The sequence below is a fragment of the Oncorhynchus tshawytscha genome, linkage group LG16, assembly GCF_018296145.1.
Source record: "Oncorhynchus tshawytscha isolate Ot180627B linkage group LG16, Otsh_v2.0, whole genome shotgun sequence".
NCBI classification, from domain to species: domain Eukaryota; kingdom Metazoa; phylum Chordata; class Actinopteri; order Salmoniformes; family Salmonidae; genus Oncorhynchus; species Oncorhynchus tshawytscha.
Genome location: NC_056444.1, coordinates 77707680 through 77726627, shown reverse-complemented (window position 1 = coordinate 77726627; position 18948 = coordinate 77707680). Strand labels below are relative to the sequence as shown.

Below are 18948 nucleotides of genomic sequence, written 5' to 3'. Positions count from 1 at the left end.
CAGAAAATACGAACGTTCCTAAGGTCATTTGCAGCTCGCAGTGTGAGTCGGGACGGTGGCGCCCTTTACCAATGTCTGCCTGCTCTTAGGAAAGGTGCGTGTCCGCTTCGGTCGCCCGGCTAGGAATGCGCCTTTCGGCTTTGACGCTTGTTAAATTTTGGGGGGAAGAAACATTAGTGACAAAGGTGGTTGGTAAAAGTAGAGGCATGCTCTGGCATAGTTTTCGTCTGTAGTATATTGTCGTGCGAAGTTGATTCACCAACGTTGATTAATATCTAGCTGACTAGCTAGCTAAGTAGGATAGCTTACTTGCTAGCCCTGGCTGTTTAGCTAGCTATCTTTTGGTGTTGGCTAAACAAGTCTAGCAGGAGATAACCCGATTGATTGTAGACAGCAACCTGTACTTTGAGAGACGAGGGGGTGGAACACGGGCCGGGGGGTTGGGAGGAAAACGACGGGGGAGACGTGAGCCAAGAGCGGCCGATGAGTTCGGACCAGGGCGGAGAGCCGCGGCTGCTGCAGGAGGAGGCTGATCCGGGGCCGAAGACCTGTGGGGAGCAAGAGACACCACTTGGGATCGGGGGAGGATCAGGCGGCATGGTGAGTTGCGGCCTCTACGCCTACTAGCTAGCTAAGCTAACGTTAGCTAGTCTACACACACCATCCCCCTGCCATTGCCATCTCGTCCCACCAACTTGATTTGTCGCCTGCCGTCATTGCCCTTCTCTAAATAGGGTCATGCTCCAGTCATAGGCTGAGGCCAAGAATATTACCTAATGGTATTACCATATTTTCTGCAAGCTACCAATCTGATTCACATCGAGAAATTTACTGAGATGATTTATGGCTAGCGTTACCATATGTTTTGCTGAATGATTGATTCGCTGTCGCTGGATACACTATGTAACGACTGACTAGCTAAAAGCATGAACATATTGTTTGACGCGTTCTTAACTATGTCCTTTAGAGTAATGAGTAGTCCCCCAATAACTTAATTTGCCAGCTAAGCTAAATAGCCAAACTAACGTTTTTCTGCCAGTTTAGTCAGCTAACGTTAGCTACTTTGGCAGCGATTGAATTTGCTAGCTTAACAGCCAAGCTAGGACATGTAGCAATTTGCTGAGTAATCATTATGCAGTGACAAATGTCAATATTTATTATACTATCGATTGGAGATGGCAGGCACGGATATCGCCCGACTAGCTGTGCAACCTCACTAGTAAGCACATTTACCGAATTAAAACTAGCATAATCTCGCCAGACTCTAACTAGCTAACTAACATGCATTGCAAATACCCGGCCTATGCAGCACAGCAAATATCAGCCGACTTTAAAAACTGGGGCGAACGAGATACAACCAGCAGTAAACTAGCTATCTAGCGAACACTGCACATATGTCGAGATTAATCCGAGTTGTTTCGCTAGACCGAGACTGCTTTCACTGAATTCATGTGTACAATGTAATGTTTGTTCCATATCACAATAATTTTGAAACCACTCAATCATGAACAGGATATATTGAGATGTGACAGCTGCTCTTGCTCGGAGTAGACTACGAGAAGGGTAGATCAATTGTGTAGCAGGTGTTCACTAGGAACGACCCCCAGTGGAAGGGTGCCTTTAGTATTATTTATTTACACGTGCCACGTACCTACCTACAGTGAAACAAGAGCAAATTAAATTTGACACCCCTGGCTACGGCCTATTGTCTCACACCTACTCAACATAATTGACAGCTCAACAAGCGATTTCTACGCCTGGTTGGGATTAGTGCCGAGATTTTGTAAAAATCCACCCAATCCTTTATTAAAAGTGTATCGCCTGGGAATCCGCACATGCTTTCGGGAAGATATCTCATTTTCGGATGTTCTATCGATTCTGGAACACTGGGAGGAGGGGGGAAGTGGCACGTGCCTCAAGATATCATCAGAGATGTTGAAGTGCTCACCAGCAGGGGTAGCAGGAGCAACACTCCTTTTTATTTTTGTCTGGTTTGAGATTGACAAGGCTGTCTACCAACAGCCGTTCTGGATTTGGGTTGGCGGTAAAGCGTGCGGAAGAGAGCGCGCTCTCTGCAGAGACATGTGGGTCCCACTGCCAAGGATGTAGGTGGAGAAGAGCGAGAACCGCACGTTGAACATTAAACTACAAAAGTAAAGCATCTCAAGTTCTGCTTTTCTCTGTTGCTCGCATTATATTATATGCGTCTTACATATTAGTTATCAAGGAAGTATAATAAAATGATTTTATTTCTTGAGGTAAGCATCTTTTATTGTTTTAAATGTAGGCCGGACAACATACTCGCGAGTCGCCAGTGACTAGTGATAGTGGTTTTGTGATCATATTTATCAATCAGTGGTTGGAATGAAAAACATTTATGTGAATTGACCACGAATTAAATTGGTTTCCAATGGCTTATGTTGTTTATGCGTCTTTCGGGTTCGGGGTTTGTGTTGTGCCAATGCTTACATAACGGAAACAAATGTAACACTTTCTTTTAGGCGTTTGATACATACCACATTCGGTTGACATTTGTATTATTGATGTACTGTATTTCAGTAAATGTTGAGACTGTATTCCTGAATAAATGTGATTAGTTACATGATGGTTATTTTATTTGACCTTTTATTTAACTTGGCAAGTCAGTTAAGAACAAATTCTTATTTTCAATGGCGCATAGGAACGGTGGGTTAACTTCCTTGTTCAGGGGCTGAACGACAGATTTGTACCATGTCAGTTCGGGGATTCGATCTGGCAACCTTTTGGTTACAAGTCCAACGCTCTAACCACTAGGCTACCTGCCTGATACATTCTGCTGCCAATGCTAAATAATTGCATAGTACAATTGTTAAACCAATTTGCAGCATGCACAATTTCAATGATTTTCTAATTAACTCGGTTAACTGAGAACTGAGTCAATCTAGAACATAAATTCAACGGGATTTGGGTTTGTTTTGTTTTCAGTATGTGTAAATGCAAATGGGGGTCATGTGTATTTCCCTTGTTGGGATGGGGCCAATCAGAGGATACGTAAAGAGAACATCCTGCTTTTATCACTGTGTCTGGTGTAATGTACAGTTACATGCATCATGTAAATCTATTTAATGTTGTCTTGGATTGGAACGCCTTTATATATGCATTTTTCAATCCATACGTTCCATTGTATTTCCTGGGCCCCTGTTCCAAGGTCACCTCCAAGGGCGCAGGTCTGAACCCCAATGCCAAGGTGTGGCAGGCCCCTGCTGATGGCCCCGACGGAGCACAGTGGCCCCCGGCTGACATCACTGAAGGTGAGAAATAACATATAATACTATATACCATTTAATAACATATAATATTACTGTATATACCATTTAGCAGATTTTTATCCAAAGCAACTTATTGTTGCGTGTAAAGTACATATAAAATAAAAACTATATATTTTGCTCCAGTAGGAATTGAACCCACAACCCTGTCGTTGCTGGCACCCACCCTAAGAATCATAATCATATTTGGTTTATATAATACTTTTCCAAATGTTCAAATCGCTTTTACATTGTTAGGGAATTTCATCTTAACCACCAAATCAATTCAATAAACTTTTTTAGTCCACGATGAGCTATTATTGCTGACAACAGGAAGCACCTACCAATACATATACTGTACCACACATGATATCAATGCCACAAGTACTGAAATCTATAGGCCTGTTTTTATTGAGAACATCCATCTCTCTTTATTGAAAAGGGCCAAGAGGGTGCAGCAGGAGACATGTAGGAAGTCAATCATGGGGAACCCTGTTGCACCCTCTTTCCATCCCAGTGCAGGCCTCTAGGCAGTTAGGATCTCAAATGGGAGACTAAATATTCTTACACTATTATTCTCATAACTAATAAATCTAATAATAATGGTGCCCCTGTCGCTCCCACTCTCTCCCATCCAGGTTATTCAGAGTCTGTGCCCTCCACCGGTTGTAAACCGTACAGGGTAGGCTTCACCACCCTGGAGGACAGCAGCTCCTCCGCAGCAGCCACAGCTGAGATCACTGTGAACGGCATGGATCCTCCAGACCTGGCCTTCACCCCTGCTGAGACTACAACTGGGACCTTGGGTTAGTTATAAAGCATGGTGGACTAAACTACAGTACCCATAATCCACCATAAGATTAAGTCTGTTAGTCTAATTATATCATAGCCACAAGGCTGTATGTTTCTCACTGACAAATTACAACACTGTTACAAATGCATTATGCGGGCAGACCTCTTACAGATGTCTTTTCGGGCCTCATGTAATTATCTGACATTATTGCATACTCACTGAACACATGTTGGTTTGAAGGGGAGACCAAGCTGACAGAGGAACAGCCCCTCTCGTCAGAGAACCTGACAGAGTCCCTCAAGAAAGAGCTGGAGTTCTACTTCTCTCGGTGAGGACACATGTTTTAGGTTAGGTGTTCTACCTCTAGGTGAGCGTAATTGTTCCTATGTTTGAAATGGGAGATACTACCTGAACTTGTCCAATAACTGCTTGTATTTTTTTAGTTGCAAAACATTTTACTACATTATGCCATGCTGAATGACCCAGAGTCTTGTGGTTTTTGGATAAGTGATTGTAATGAGTGTATTCCTTCGAATACGCGTGCATGGTTGATAGCATGCATCGTTTACGATTTGACCTTTGTCCCTCGTTTGTTGTGTAGGGAGAACCTGTCCAAGGACCTATACCTGATGTCCCAGATGGACAGTGACCAGTTTGTCCCCATATGGACCATTGCCAGCATGGAGAGCATCAAGGCCCTCACTACTGACATGGAGCTCATCCTGGACGTGCTCCGATGTAAGGGGGCTAAACCTTTCTTTTATTTGTGTTTTTTCCTACTTTTTTGGAACCATGTAACTTGGTCCCAAATCTGTTTTTTGTCTTTTCTTGCCAACTCCTATGGTAATACCGTGACCATAGGAGTTGGCAAGACTGCACAAACAGTTCTGTGACCACTTGGGCTTGTGATCAAATGGTACGGATTTTTTAAACACACCTAGGGCAATACGTTTATGCCCCACACTACAATGCTAGTTACTGTATGTGGATCGATAATGATGTCATTTGTGTCCCTGAGCCTGACATGCTTGTGGTTCTCAGCCTCTCCAATGGTTCAGGTGGATGAGCAAGGAGAGAAGGTGCGTCCTGATCACAAACGCTGCATCATCATACTGAGGGAGGTTCCTGAGACGACACCTGTAGAGGTAAGACAACCATGACTGTCATGTTATAATCAATATACAACCATGTTACAGGCATTGTCTTATTGAAAAAGGTGAATTGGTGTGAGTACGCCTCCGTCAGTCACAACGCTGGCACATTTGCTGTATTTAATCACATTTTTCTTCTTTGTTCCCTAAGGAAGTGGAGGCTCTCTTTAAAAGTGATGACTGTCCGAAAGTCATTAGTGTAGAGTTTGCGCACAATAACAACTGGTACATCACATTCCAATCTGACACTGATGCTCAACAGGTAAGCTTGATCTGATTGGTTTATAAAGCAGTGTTAAGGCTTCTGATTGGTGTAATGGGCATTAAGCTGTTATCAGAATTACTTCCTGTCTGAGTCTTTCTGTCCTTTTCAGGCACACAGATATCTAAGAGAAGAGGTGAAAACATTTCAGGGAAAACCTATCATGGTGAGTTGCATTATAACACTATCAATCACTTGCGAATTAAGTCTGCAATTTCCCTCAACTAGCACGTCCCTTAATTGATCTCTCCTCCCTTCCCAATTATGTTGTGAAGCCAAAGACACATTTCACAAGTTAAAAAACCCCCGTTATACTCCTTCCTTCCAGGCGAGGATAAAAGCCATCAACACATTCTTTGCTAAGAATGGCTACCGTAGCATGGACAGCAGCCTGTACACAGCCCAGCAGTCTGCCCCGACCCAGACCCAGTACAACCCTAACCTGTACATGCAGCACGTGTACAGCCCTCAGCAGCAGTACCCTCTCTACGGCATTGTACCACAGACCTGGACAACCTCTCCTACACCCTACTTCGAGACTCCGCTGGTGAGCATCGTAAACTTTATCCTTTTAAATGGTGTTATAAAGAATATTGAAAATATTTGGTGAGATGCAGAACGCTATAAACTAATCCTAGTAAATTGTGTTAACTGTAATTGCATTTATTTATATAGGTTAGTCTTGGTAACTTCTCTTGTACATGAGATGACATTTACAATTAAAAAAATATTTGAAGTTATTGCTAATTCAACATTGATCTCTATAAAGGGGATTGCTGTACACTGCGGCTGACCCTGTGCTTCCAACCCATCTGTGTGTGTTAGGCTGATCAGACAAAAGGGATAAATTCTGTTGTCTAAGAAATAAATGAAATGATTATTTCCCCATCTCTTCAGGCACCATTTCCCAACAGTGGCTTTGTGAATGGATTCAGTTCTCCTGGACACTACAAGACTGGCAACAACTCCCTCCACATAACTCGCCCCTTCAACAGAAACCGGTACGTTGAAAGTTGGTCTAGTATTCTCTGAAGTGCAATGAGTTTCTTTCTGTGGGTGAATCTGCTTCGAACCCATGCATTCCAGTTTGTGAGTGGGGTAAATGGTTAAACCATAGGAACATTGGTGACTTGAAAAGGACTTTGATATTTTGTTTTTAATTCTCTGTAGAGCAAGGCTTCAGCCACACAGAAATTGTAGATTGAGGATGTTTTTTTAATTCAAGATTATCTATCAAAAGCACACAGTATGTCTGCCGTTAACTTTATGCTGCTCATCCAAAAAGGGTTGACTTGGGTTGAACTTTTGACTGACCGTTGATGAATGCATATATAAATGAATTAATGTTCATGAGTCTGTGGCCGTAAGATATACAGTGCCTTCGGAAAGTGTTCAGACGCCTTGACTTTCTCCACATTTTGTTATGTTACAACCTTATTCTCAACTTTATTAAATTAACAAAATTCCTCATCAATCTACACACAATTTTATTTTATTTCACCTTTTATTTAACCAGGTAGGCAAGTTGAGAACAAGTTCTCATTTACAACTGCGACCTGGACAAGATATAGCAAAGGAGTTTGACACGTACAACAACACAGAGTTACACATGGAGTAAAACAAACAAACAATACCCCATAATGACAAAGCGAAAACAGGTTTGTAGAACCTTTTGCAAAATTATGAAACATTTAAAAAAAAAAAACAGGGCCTCCCGAGTGGTGCAATGGTCTAAGGCACTGTGTCACAGTGGTAGCTGTGTCCCTACAGATCCTGGTTTGATTCCGGTGTCGCAGCCGGGCGCGACCTGGAGACCCATGAGGCGGTGCATAATTGTCCCATTGCGCTCTAGCGACCAGCTGTATGGTGTTTTATTCTGACATGTTGGTGCGGCTGGCTTCCGTGGTTGTGTTTCAGAGGACACACGGCTCTCGACCTTTGCCTCTCCCGAGTCCCATCGCTCGAACTCCCGTACGGACAAGACTGTAACTACCAATTGGATACCATTGGGGTGATAAAGAGCAAAAACTGTTAAACAGATAACATATTTGCATACGTAGTCAGACTCTTTGCTATAAGACTCAAAATTGAGCTCAGTTGCATCATGTTTCCATTGATCATCCTTGATATGTTTCTACAACTTGATCGGAGTCCACCTGTGGTAAATTCAATTGATTGAACATGATTTGGAAAGGCACACACCTGTCTATATACTGTAAGGTCCCACAGTTGACCGTGCTTGTCAAAGCAAACACAAAGCCATGAGGTCGAAGGAAAGGTCCGTAGAGCTCAGACAGAGGATTGTGTCGATGCACAGACCTGGGGAAGGGTACCAAAACATTTATGCGGCATTGAAGTATCCCAAGAATACAGTGGCCTCAGTCATTCTTAAATGGAAGAAGTTTGGAAGCACTGAGACTCTTCCTAGAGCTGGCTGCCTGCCTGGCCAAACTGAGCAATCGGGGGAGAGGGGCCTTGTTCAGGGAAGTGACCAAGAACATGGTCACTCTGACAGAGTTCTTAAAGACTCTCAAATCATGAGAAACATGATTCTCTGGTTTGATGAAACCAATATTGAACTCTTTGGCCTGAATGCCAAGTGTCCTATCCGGAGGAAACCTGGCACCACTGCAGTGAAGCTTGGTGGCAGAGTCGTGCTGTGGGGATGTTTTTCAGCGGCAGGTACTGGGAGACTAGTCCGATTCGAGGGAAAGATGAACAGCGCTGTCCTTGATGAAAACCTGTCCAGAACACTCAGACTGGGGCGACGGTTCACCTTCCAACAGGACAACGACCCAAAGCACACAGCCAAGACAATGCAGAAGTGAGTGGCTTCGAGACGAGTCTCTGAAATTTCCTTGAGTCGCCCAGCCAGAGCCTGGACTTGAACCCGATCGAATATCTCTGGAGAGACCTGAAAATGGCTGTGCAGCAACGCTCCCCATCCAACCTGACAGCCTGAGAGGATCTGCAGAGAAGAATGGGAGAAACTCCCCAAATGTGCCATGCTTGTAGTGTCATACCCAAGAAGAATCGTGGCTGTAATCGCTGCCCAAGGTGCTAAAACAAAGTACTGAGTAAAGGGTCTGAATACTTAAAATAACCATTTCTAAACCTCTTTTTGCTTTGCCATTATGGGGTATTGTGTGTGTATATTGATGGGGGGGGTGATTTAATACATTTTAGAATAAGCCTGTAACTTAATGTGGACTAAGTCAAGGGGTCTGAATAATTTCTGAATGCTGTGTATATGCCATTTAGTCTTCCATAAAAACAAAGAGGATGCATTTCCATATGAGTAGTTTATGGGTATTACTGACTGAACCGCTCCCTGTTCTCTTACGGTCTGTCCCCACAGTGTCCCCCTCTATTCAAGAAAGAAAGTAGTAAATACCTTCAGGTACAGCCATTATACTGTCTAGAATCAGCTTCATCGCTTTGTCAGTTCATAACAGTTCAGTTTTAACCCATCTCTTACCATACCAGTCGACAACCTAATGGCAAAATCTAGAACTGGGCCCAAACCTTGGCTCTAAGTGCAAGATTTGTCCATTCATAACATCTTATAGCAGTTTATAACAGTACAGCTCATTAACTTTACCATAATCAATGTTAAGATACAGTATGTTCTTGCATAATGAAAAGCTAGAATGTGTTAACTCATTTGACCTAACTTATGTTTAGACGCTGTTTATATGAGCGATTCTAAATGGGCCAGATCATAGTTAGGCTAAGTGACCTAGCAAGCCCTCCATTTAGTCAACTGTTCTCTCATCATCCTGACCATCCATCCATCTGGTTTCTTTTCATCATTTATCTCTTAAGTTTAATTTAGATGTTTCGTTATTACAGCTGTACTTTGGTGATGTAGTCATGTTACCAAATACATATGTCCTTTACTAAGAAGTGAGTGAGATCCTATGACATCTGATTCATATGATGACTGTATAAATAAGACCACTTGCTGCTGTAGCCAGGGCAATGGAGATTTGGTCAGTCCAAAATATTTGGCTGGTACATTTTAATTTGTCAACTGCCATTTCAACCTGAATTAAAAAGTAATCTAATTTGAGCTGGAGAACTGGTACGGGAAACCACTTGTTAATATTGTATGGTGGTTTACATTGAGAAATGCATCCACTGCTTTTTAACAAATAAACTCAGCAAAAAAAGAAACATCCTCTCACTGTGAACTGCGTTTATTTTCAGCAAACTTAACACGTGTAAATATTTGTATGAACATAAGATTCAACAACTAAGACACAAACTGAGCAAGTTTCACAGACATGTGACTCACAGAAATGCAATAATGTGTCCCTGAACAAGGGGGGGGGTCAAAATCAAAAGTAACAGTCAGTATCTGGTGTGGCCACCAGCTGCATTAAGTACTGCAGTGGATCTCCTCCTCATGGACTACACCAGATTTGCCAGTTCTTGCTGTGAGATGTTACTCCAATCTTCCACTAAGGCATCTGCAAGTTCCTGGAAATTTCTGGGGGGAATGGCCCTCACCCTCCGATCCAACAGGTCCCAGACGTGTTCAATGGGTTTGAGATCCGGGCTCTTTGCTGGCGATGGCAGAACACTGACATTCCCGTCTTGCAGGAAATCACGCACAGAACGAGCAGTATGGCTGGTGGCATTGTCTTGCTGGAGGGTCATGTAAGGATGAGCCTGCAGGAAGGGTACCACATGAGGGAGGAGGATGTCTTCCCTGTAACGCACAGCGTTGAGATTGCCTGCAATGACAACAAGCTCAGTCCGATGATGCTGTGACACACCGCCCCAGACCATGACGGACCCTCTACCTCCAAATCAATCCCTCTCCAGAGTACAGGTCTCGGTGTAACGCTCATTCCTTCGACGATAAATGCGAATTCGACCATCACCCCTGGTGAGACAAAACCGCGACTCGTCAGTGAAGATCACTTTTTGCCAGTCCTGTCTGGTCCAGCGACAGTGGGTTTGTGCCCATAAGTGACATTGTTGCCAGTGATGTCTGGTGAGGACCTGTCTTAGAACAGGCCTACAAACCCACAGTTCAGCCCCTCGCAGCCTCTCTCAGCCTATCGCGGACAGTCTGAGCACTGATGGAGTGATTGTGCATTCCTGGTGTAACTCGGGCAGTTGTTGCCAATCTGTACCTATCCCGCAGGTGTGATGTTCAGATGTACTGATCATGTGTAGATGTTGCTACATGTGGTCTGCCACTGCAAGGATGATCAGCGGTCTGTCCTGTCTCCCTGTAGCACCGTCTTAGGCGTCTCACAGTACGGACATTGCAATTTATTGCCCTGGCAACATCTGCAGTCCTCATGCCTCCTTGCAGCATGCCTAAGGCACATCCACGCAGATGAGCGGGGACCCTGGGCATCTTTCGTTTGGTGTTTTTCAGAGTCAGTAGAAAGGCCTCTTTAGTGTCCTAAGTTTTCATAACTGTGACCTTAATTGCCTACCATCTGTAAGCTGATAGTGTCTTAACGACCGTTCCATAGGTGCATGTTCATTAATTGTTTATGGTTCATTGAACAAGCATGGGAATGTGTTTTAAACCCTTTACAATGAAGATCTGTGAAGTTATTTGGATTTATCTTTGATAGACAGGGTCCTGAAAATGGGACGTTTCTTTTTTTGCTGAGTTTACATTTTGTAAGAATCCGACCATAGCAGGAACACACAATGAAAGTGTCACGTTCTATTGTACTCTTATGCAAACACTGGTTGGACCTTAAGATGAAAACATTGATGTTCATAGAGGAAGTGCAGGCTGTAGAGATTAGGTCTGGTGCGCTCCTCTCCCTCTCATTGAATTTATTTATATCTATATCTGTCCTGATGAGCGCTAAGATTGAAATCTGAAGGTCTTCAAGTATGGATTGGAAAAAACAAACCGATGGAAGGAAGCGGAAAAGAGGAAGTATTGTAATCTCTTACCAAGTTCATCTTTTTGTGGTTTTCTTTGCTTGCCTCTGTATTTGTCATCAGGAGTTGGCCAACATACTGCATGCTATTATTTTATTGCCCACCACATATTCCCGTCCCAGTTGTGCCAAGATTAGCCTCTAACTCTGGGTCGTATTCATTAGGGCACACCGTAGCAAAACGTTTTGCAACAGAATTACATTTTTCTTTTTGGTTTAGTACTGGAAGTACCTCCCTGTTTGTCAGTTTTCTGTTTGGGGCCTATTGAATACGACCCAGATGTATCTAAACCTGGTCGGATCTGTTATCACATCTCCTTCGTCCTCCAGGAACCATGTGAAACCCCAGGTGGGGAGACCAGGTGAAGTGACCCCTACATCTGTGGCCCCTGTCCCCCTGGAGAGCTTGACTGGCCTGAGGAGCCCTCAGCCCCCCACCACCAACCCTGGCCCTGGGCCCCTCCAGACCCCTCCGGACCCGACCTCAACCTTCCCCCACCTCTCCTCCACCTCCTCGGACCCCAATGATGACGGAAGCATGTCTGTACGCGGAAGGTGAGCCTGACACTATTATTAACCTTGGTGTTTTAACTGGTGTAAATTCTCTGGACCCAATGTTTTGACGTAACACACAGTGAGGTATTGTTCCCCCCTATTGGAACAATGAAGTTGGGTTTTTGAATTGGTGAATTCCTCTGAGTCATCTCAGACCTAGTGATGACAACTTGATGCACAGGAGGGAAATCAGGCTGTGGAGTGAGAATGGTTTTGGGATTCTTTCTCCTCTACCTCTGCTCCCCCTCTCTACCTCTGCTCCCCCTCTCCCCGAAGCTATTATCTTCTACACCTGTCCCGATGAGGGCTAAGATTATGAGATCTGAAGGTCTGAGATGGAGAATGTAAAACCAACCAGTTTACAGAGAACCAAGTGTACAAATTTCAGCACCATCTCTGAAAGAGAAGCATCTCTTCTGTCCTCCATTACAGAAGGACGACATACAGAGGCACGCGAAGGAGGAGAGAGGATGAGCGGATCACGGTAACGTTACAAAATTAACTACAGTAACTATGTAGAGTTGGCTTTTGCATAACGTATTTAATTAGGACCAACCCGGTTATCTACTTCCTGGTGCATGTCTGTTGTTTTTAAGCTTATGGTTTAATGTCTGTTACATTATGTGGATGTACATTGAGTTTTATGGTGCAAAATGAGTTTCCTCATTGAGGGCATTAACATGTTCATAATGTTCTCTCTTGGTCCTTCCAGAGACCCGTCCCTCTGGCTGAGGTAAAGGTGGCGCCCCCTAAGTTTGACCTGGCTACAACTAGTTTCCCTCCGCTGCCGGGCTGTGTGGCCAGTACCCAGGGAGAGCCCCTACTGGAGAACAGGATGTCTGACGTGGTGCGAGGACTGAACAGGGACAAGGTAAACACTGGATCCCTGTGGTTGTTCATACCTGAATACTGAGATGGATACAATTAACTTAGACTGTTGTATAAATGACACTTTGACACATCAATGGAAAATGGGAGTTACACATGCAGATCAAGTCATATGCTCACTTCAGTGTGCCCTCCTCTCTGTAGACAACGGAACTAGCCAACAAGGAAGTGAGTGCCGGCCCAGCCTCAACCCCAGGACATGAGGAGGCAGTGTCTGTCTCTAGTCTTGTTCAGCCTACAGCCAAACTTGCTGTACACCCTCAAGCACCCCCCGCCCCTGTCCCAGCCCCCAGGTAAGGAAACAGGCTGAAGTCTGCTCATTTTTGGGGGGGGGTCAGTTGTTCCGTCATTTCACGTACTCTTTGTTAAGAGACCAAATGAATACCTACGAGTGGAAAGTATTCTACTTCTTAGGCCTATCAGCTGGTCATTCTGGTCATCAGCATTTTCATGTAAAGGTTGAATTGCCTAGAATCATGATATGTAGAGGTCAAACAGGGAGGTACAGGTCTGCCTCAGTCTTAATGGTGTTTTTAATTTTCTTCTGTAGCGTACCACATCAGGAGAAGAAGCGGGATAGAGTGGCAGAGCCCTCAGCCCCCAAAGTCACCCCACATAGACGTGCTATCTCTGGGGCCAACCCAACCGGACCCCCCTCCACACAGCCAGCTGTGTCTGGCCCCAAGCCCCAACCCAGAACAGTGTCCTCTACACCGAGCACCCTGGCCTCCACCACCACCACTACCACTACTACTACCAATGCACCACTTGTAAGACACCATGGATAATACTGGACCTCTACTCTAGCCATTTACACATGATTTGGATCTGTGTTACATAACGATTGCTTCTTTGTCTTATGAAATGTAATTAATTTCCCTTCTCTGACCTTAGCCCAAATATCTACATCTAACTCTTAAAAAAAAAAATCTCTCTCCTTCAGGAGCCCCGCAAGCTCAGCTATGCCGAGGTGTGCCAGCGAGCCCCCCCTCCAGGCCCCCCAGCCTCGGCCTCCTCCACACCAGCCCAGCCGCTGCGTGAGCAGCGTGTCAACAAAGCAGAGGAGCCCGGATCCAGCTCCACCACCAGCACAGACGACCACACCAGGGGAGATCGGCAGGACAAGGCCCAGGAGAGGGATGGGGGCTGGGAGTGCAAGGAGAGCCGACCACGTGACCGTGACCATCGAGACCGTGACTCCCGGGATGGACGGTACTACCGCAACAATGGACCCCCCAGACAGGGGGGCTCTGGGGGCCTCAAGTTCCATGAACAGAGACGGGGTCCCCAACTGGCCCGACGCAGCTCCCCCAAGGATGCCCCCGACACACTGGCAAAGAGCAGAACATCCCCCGGTATCGCCAAAGTAAAACTTCTGATATGACTGATGAAAACAAACAAACAAAAGTGTGACATATATGGATATATATATATATATATATATATATATATATATATATATAAAGAAAATCAATGCATATAAAAGTAACAACCTTAGTGGTAAACCCCCCCCTGCCTCCTGGAACATTGTCCCAGAGAAAGAAAGAAAAGCTTTGTTATTGAAGTTATAATGGAAGCCTGGTGACATCCAGGAGAAAGAACAAACATCTAAACAAGTATCAACTAACTTTCGGAGTGATTTGAAAAAGGAAAAAATATATCATTTAGGCCTCGTAAACAAATCTATTATTAGCCGAATTTAAAATCAGTGATTTATTTGGAGTTAGTTTCCTTTGCCTCTCTGCTGGGGAGAGGTTGTACACTGGGCCCCGTATTACGGCCCTCTACATTTTTTTTAGATTTTTAGATTTTAAACAATAGATGTTGGTCTACAAGGAACATATGCACTAAAGAACTTAACATACATGCATATGTTGTGTACATAACAAAGATATCACTAACAACGACTATCTTTTTTTTTTTTTTGCTGTACGTTCGTCAAGGATGAATGACTGACTGAAATAAGATGTGATTGATTGAGATCTGTTTTTTGCTTTGTTTTGTTGCTAAGCAAACAGATTGGAACAGAGTGCTACAGTTCAGTTCATTGGTTTTCATGGAACAAATGAACAGCTCATTGGGATTCAAGAATCAACTACCTGAAATTGGCCAGTTAGACATGATCCTCTTTAATGTTTATTCATGAAAAATGTTAATGATATGAGCGTTGTTAATGATTGGCTCACCTATGTTATCAGTAAAGAATTGAACCAAAATAATTGGTAATAATGAAGTTACGGTTGTATGCCCCCCCCCCCCAGCTGTCTATGTGGCATATACAGGTAACTGCCAAAATAAAGGAAACCCCAACATAAAGTCTCTCTTTAATAGGACATTGGGCCACCACGATCTGCCAGAACAGCCTCAGTGCACCTTGGCATCATAGATTCTACAAGTGTCTGGAACTGTATTGGAAGGATGTGACACCATTATTCCACAAGAAATTCCTAATTTGGTGTTTTGTTGGTGGTGGTGGAAAACGCTGTCTCAGGCGCCACTCCAGAATCTACTATAAGTGTTTAATTTGGTTGAGATCTGGTGACAGCCATGGCATATGGTTTACATTGTCAGTGCTCTGTGGATGTGGGTATTGTCATCTTATATTGGCATAGCCATGGTAGCCAAAATAATGGCCTGGCCAGTACTTATTTATTCAACCTTAAGTGTGATGGGATGTTAATTGCTTAATTAACTCAGGAACCACACTGGTGTTGATCTCATTTACTTAAGTGTTTCCCTTATTTTGTCAGCTAACTGTATGTGACTCTGCTTTGTTGTTGCAAACTGAGGTCCACTTGGGGTAAGAGCATTCCTCAGCCTGTTTAGATTGCAGTTTCCTGTTCATTTTCAAGTGATTTCATCTCTTATATTAATTTCCTGATATTTGTACTTGGAAACCTAGGAAATTATATGTTGATGGGTGCCAGTCTGCTTCTGCCTTTACTTATGGAATTGTCATGTTTGGCTTGACATTGACAACAATGGGGTTGGTAAGAGCACAAATAGATCTGGGACCAGGCTGAAAGGTTGACACGGTCAAACCTGACTGCTTAGGTTGACAAGTGCGCCTGAATGGTCTTGGCAAGATCTGTTTGGTTTCTCCCCACATCAATGCAGGATATTCAGGTTTAGCAACTCATTTTTGTGTATTGTAAAAAATAAATTTAAAAAATATTGTTTAGAAGTATCAGATTGAGGTAGGGGTAGTGCAGTGTTTCCCCAAACTCAGTCCTGCCCCCCCCTGGGTGCACGTTTTAGTTTTTATCCTAATGCCACACGGCTGATTTCAAATAATCAAAACTTGATGAGTCATTTCAATTGGCTGTGGAGTGCTAGGGCAAAAACCAAGATGTGCTCCCGGGACTGGGTTTGGGAACCCTGGGCTAAAGAGTGCTGTTAACAGAGATGGATTTAGCTATCCTATATAGTAGATTTGGCAGCCAAGTAAAGGGTTAAACAATCAGACCATTTTCATGTGCTATGTGCCAGCTGCCTATAGTTCTAGTTGACGTGGTAGGGTAAGCTTTCTGTGTCCCAAATGGCACCCTAGTCCCTATATAGTGCCCTGACTTTTGACCAGGGCCCTCGTCGAAAGTATTGCACTATATAGGGACCAGGATGCCATTTGGGACGAACACGAGTTGAAAGGTCGGCTTAGTAATGTAGTCCTTCAGGGGGTAAACTCTTTGTCCCAGTTGAACTGAAGAGGTGTCGTATCCTATGCTGTATGGTATTATTATTAACCCTTTGCTAGAGCCGTGTGTGGACGAATGTATTGGTTCTAATGCTGAACATCCAGAGGAAGGGAGGCTGACTTTGTCAAAGATGGGTATCTACCACCATATTGTTTATTTTTAGGGTGAGTTTGCAGTTCTAAAATTGGATAAAAACAGACAGAAATTTGACATGAGGATTTTCAGTTTGGACTGTACAACATTTTACTTAAATTTTATTTATTTTAATCCTACTGTTGGTTGGCTGGTTTCCCCAAGGTGTGTGTGTGTGTGTGTGTGTGTGTGTGTGTGTGTGTGTGTGTGTGTGAGAGAGAGAGTGAGAGCGAATTGGCAAAGAAGCACGCAGATGATGACATTGTATATTGTTTTGAGATTTCAGCTGAGAGATACTTGATGCATTGACTTTGGGTTTCGTAATGCCGTTTATAATTGAGTTAATCACTCACTGAGGCTGTATTCATGAATGAGTTGTGAGCAGCTAGGGATGTAGTGTGGTGATGCACTAACTTGTTTTTAAAAAGAATCTTACAGTTCAAGTAATGCGAAAGACTTTTAGAAGCATATGGTAATGATATTAATGTTGACAAGCTTGAGAATCTACAGGAATAGTTATTTTCTTTTTTTTTTTCTCCATAATGTTTTCAGTAGAATTCTTCTGTAAATTTGAGGTGGCAACAAGCAAATATAGCAACGGATTGATTTTAAGTGTTTGAGACACTAAATTCTAGAACTCTGTATGAAACGTCACCCAAAAAAATAAATTATTTTGATTTGGCCTTTTGAGTTCTGTTTTTTATTTTTTTGTGTGTGATTTATCAAAGTATGTTATGTTCCTAGTCCAGGCACTATACGTCTGGAATTACCAAGATTAGTCTCACGTCTGGATTACGGCAACTCTGTGCTGGCTGGGCTCCTAGCTCCCGTGCCATCATACCCCTGAAACTCAACCAGAATGTCACAGCGTGCCTGTTGTCAACCTTCTCAAGTCCCCCCGCTCCTTTGCATTCATCGCTGGCTCCCAGTAGAAGCATGCATCCAGTTTCAGACCCTGATGCTTGCCTACTGTGCAGCAAGGGTTACAGCCCCTTCAGTTTATGGTCAAACCTACACCCCAACGAGAGCGCTCCATTTTGAGTCTTTCTGAATAAGAGTGCTAAATGTTAATCATATGTTGTGCACTCACACGATTACAACATTGACGATCTATTCTGACCATCTAAGCTTAAAAGAAAACAGACTGACAGTTTGAGAACTGTCCTAGATCATATTGTTTTAATTTGTGAATTTCTCATTGATAACATGCGAAGGTGTATTTCGCATGTGAGGGGAACATGTCCCACCCAATATTCCAGATGGCTATTCTGCTATAAACTGTTGTGACGGAGCAGTTTGTTTTCCTATTTGTCTTTAACTTTTGAGTGGTGGAGCTTTCAGGACGTTCACAAACCGCACAGGACAGGTTAGAAAGGAGCGTGACATTTGAAAGCAATGTAGATTTTCTATTCTACACACTTATTACCAGATCACAAAACCTTTGATCCTTCAGATTGAAGTTTGGGCTACCCAATTTGACATCTTTGTTATTTAAATCTTAAATCTGTAAACATGGGCACCCTCGTAGATATTATCCTGACCAACTTACCCTCCAAATACATCTCTGCTGTTTTCAATCAGGATCTCAGCGATCATGCCTCATTGCCTGCATTCGCTATGGGTCCGCGGTCAAACGACCACCCCTCATCACTGTCAAACGCTAAAACACTTCTGCGAGCAGACCTTTCTAATTGACCTGGCCCGGGTATCCCGGAAGGATATTGACCTCATCCCATCAGTCGAGGCTGCCTGGTTGTTCTTTCAAAGTAATTTCCTCACCATCTTAAATAAGCATGCCCATTTAAAAAAATATATAGAACTAAGAACAGTTATAGCCCTTGGTTCACTCCAGACCTGACTGCCCTTGACCAGCACAAAAACATCCTGTGGCGGTCTGCACTTGCATCAAATAGTCCCCGCGATATGCAACTTTTCAGAGAAGTCAGGAACCAATACACGCAGTCAGTCAGGAAAGCAAAGGCTAGCTTTTTCAAACAAATGTACATCCTGTAGCTCTAACTACAAAAAGTTTTGGGAGACTAAAGTCCATGGAGAATAAGAGCACCTCCTCCCAGCTGCCCACTGCACTGAGGCCAGGTTACACTGTCACCACCGATTAAATCCACCATAATTGAGAATTTCAAGAAGCTGTCTCTACGGCTGGCCATGCTTTCCTCCTGGCTACCCCAACTCTGGCCAACAACTCCGCACCCCCCGCAGCTTCTTGCCCAAGCCTCCCCAGCTTCTCCTTCACCCAAATCCAGATA

At 43.7% G+C, this 18948-nt stretch overlaps 1 protein-coding gene across 3 annotated transcripts; it reads left to right on the top strand.

Annotated features, from left to right (window-relative positions):
• The first annotated feature begins 73 nt into the window (after window positions 1–73).
• Window positions 74–17364, top strand: LOC112216379 (la-related protein 4). Of its 3 annotated transcripts, none has more exons than XM_024376336.2 (16): window positions 74–600; window positions 3188–3290; window positions 3923–4090; window positions 4318–4405; window positions 4679–4815; window positions 5119–5222; window positions 5380–5490; window positions 5603–5656; window positions 5819–6037; window positions 6388–6491; window positions 11742–11966; window positions 12399–12450; window positions 12679–12837; window positions 12999–13147; window positions 13405–13624; window positions 13798–17364. In XM_024376336.2, the coding sequence occupies exons 1-16, from the start codon at window positions 484–486 to the stop codon at window positions 14236–14238; spliced, it is 2451 nt and encodes an 816-aa protein (XP_024232104.2). In that variant the 5' UTR covers window positions 74–483; the 3' UTR covers window positions 14239–17364. The 3 variants fall into 3 exon arrangements, with proteins under 3 accessions (XP_024232104.2, XP_042155629.1, XP_024232105.2); XM_042299695.1 differs by lacking the exon at window positions 74–600 and adding an exon at window positions 2014–2153; XM_024376337.2 differs by lacking the exon at window positions 74–600 and adding an exon at window positions 2103–2258.
• The last annotated feature ends 1584 nt before the right edge of the window (window positions 17365–18948 follow it).

Excerpts from the sequence above, each read along its gene's own strand:
- LOC112216379 (XM_024376336.2), top strand. The coding sequence starts at position 484 with ATGAGTTCGGACCAGGGCGGAGAGCCGCGGCTGCTGCAGGAGGAGGCT. Across the intron at positions 5,223-5,379 it reads CTGAGACGACACCTGTAGAG|GAAGTGGAGGCTCTCTTTAA; the intron begins GTAAGACAACCA and ends TTGTTCCCTAAG. Across the intron at positions 13,148-13,404 it reads GCCCCTGTCCCAGCCCCCAG|CGTACCACATCAGGAGAAGA; the intron begins GTAAGGAAACAG and ends TTTCTTCTGTAG.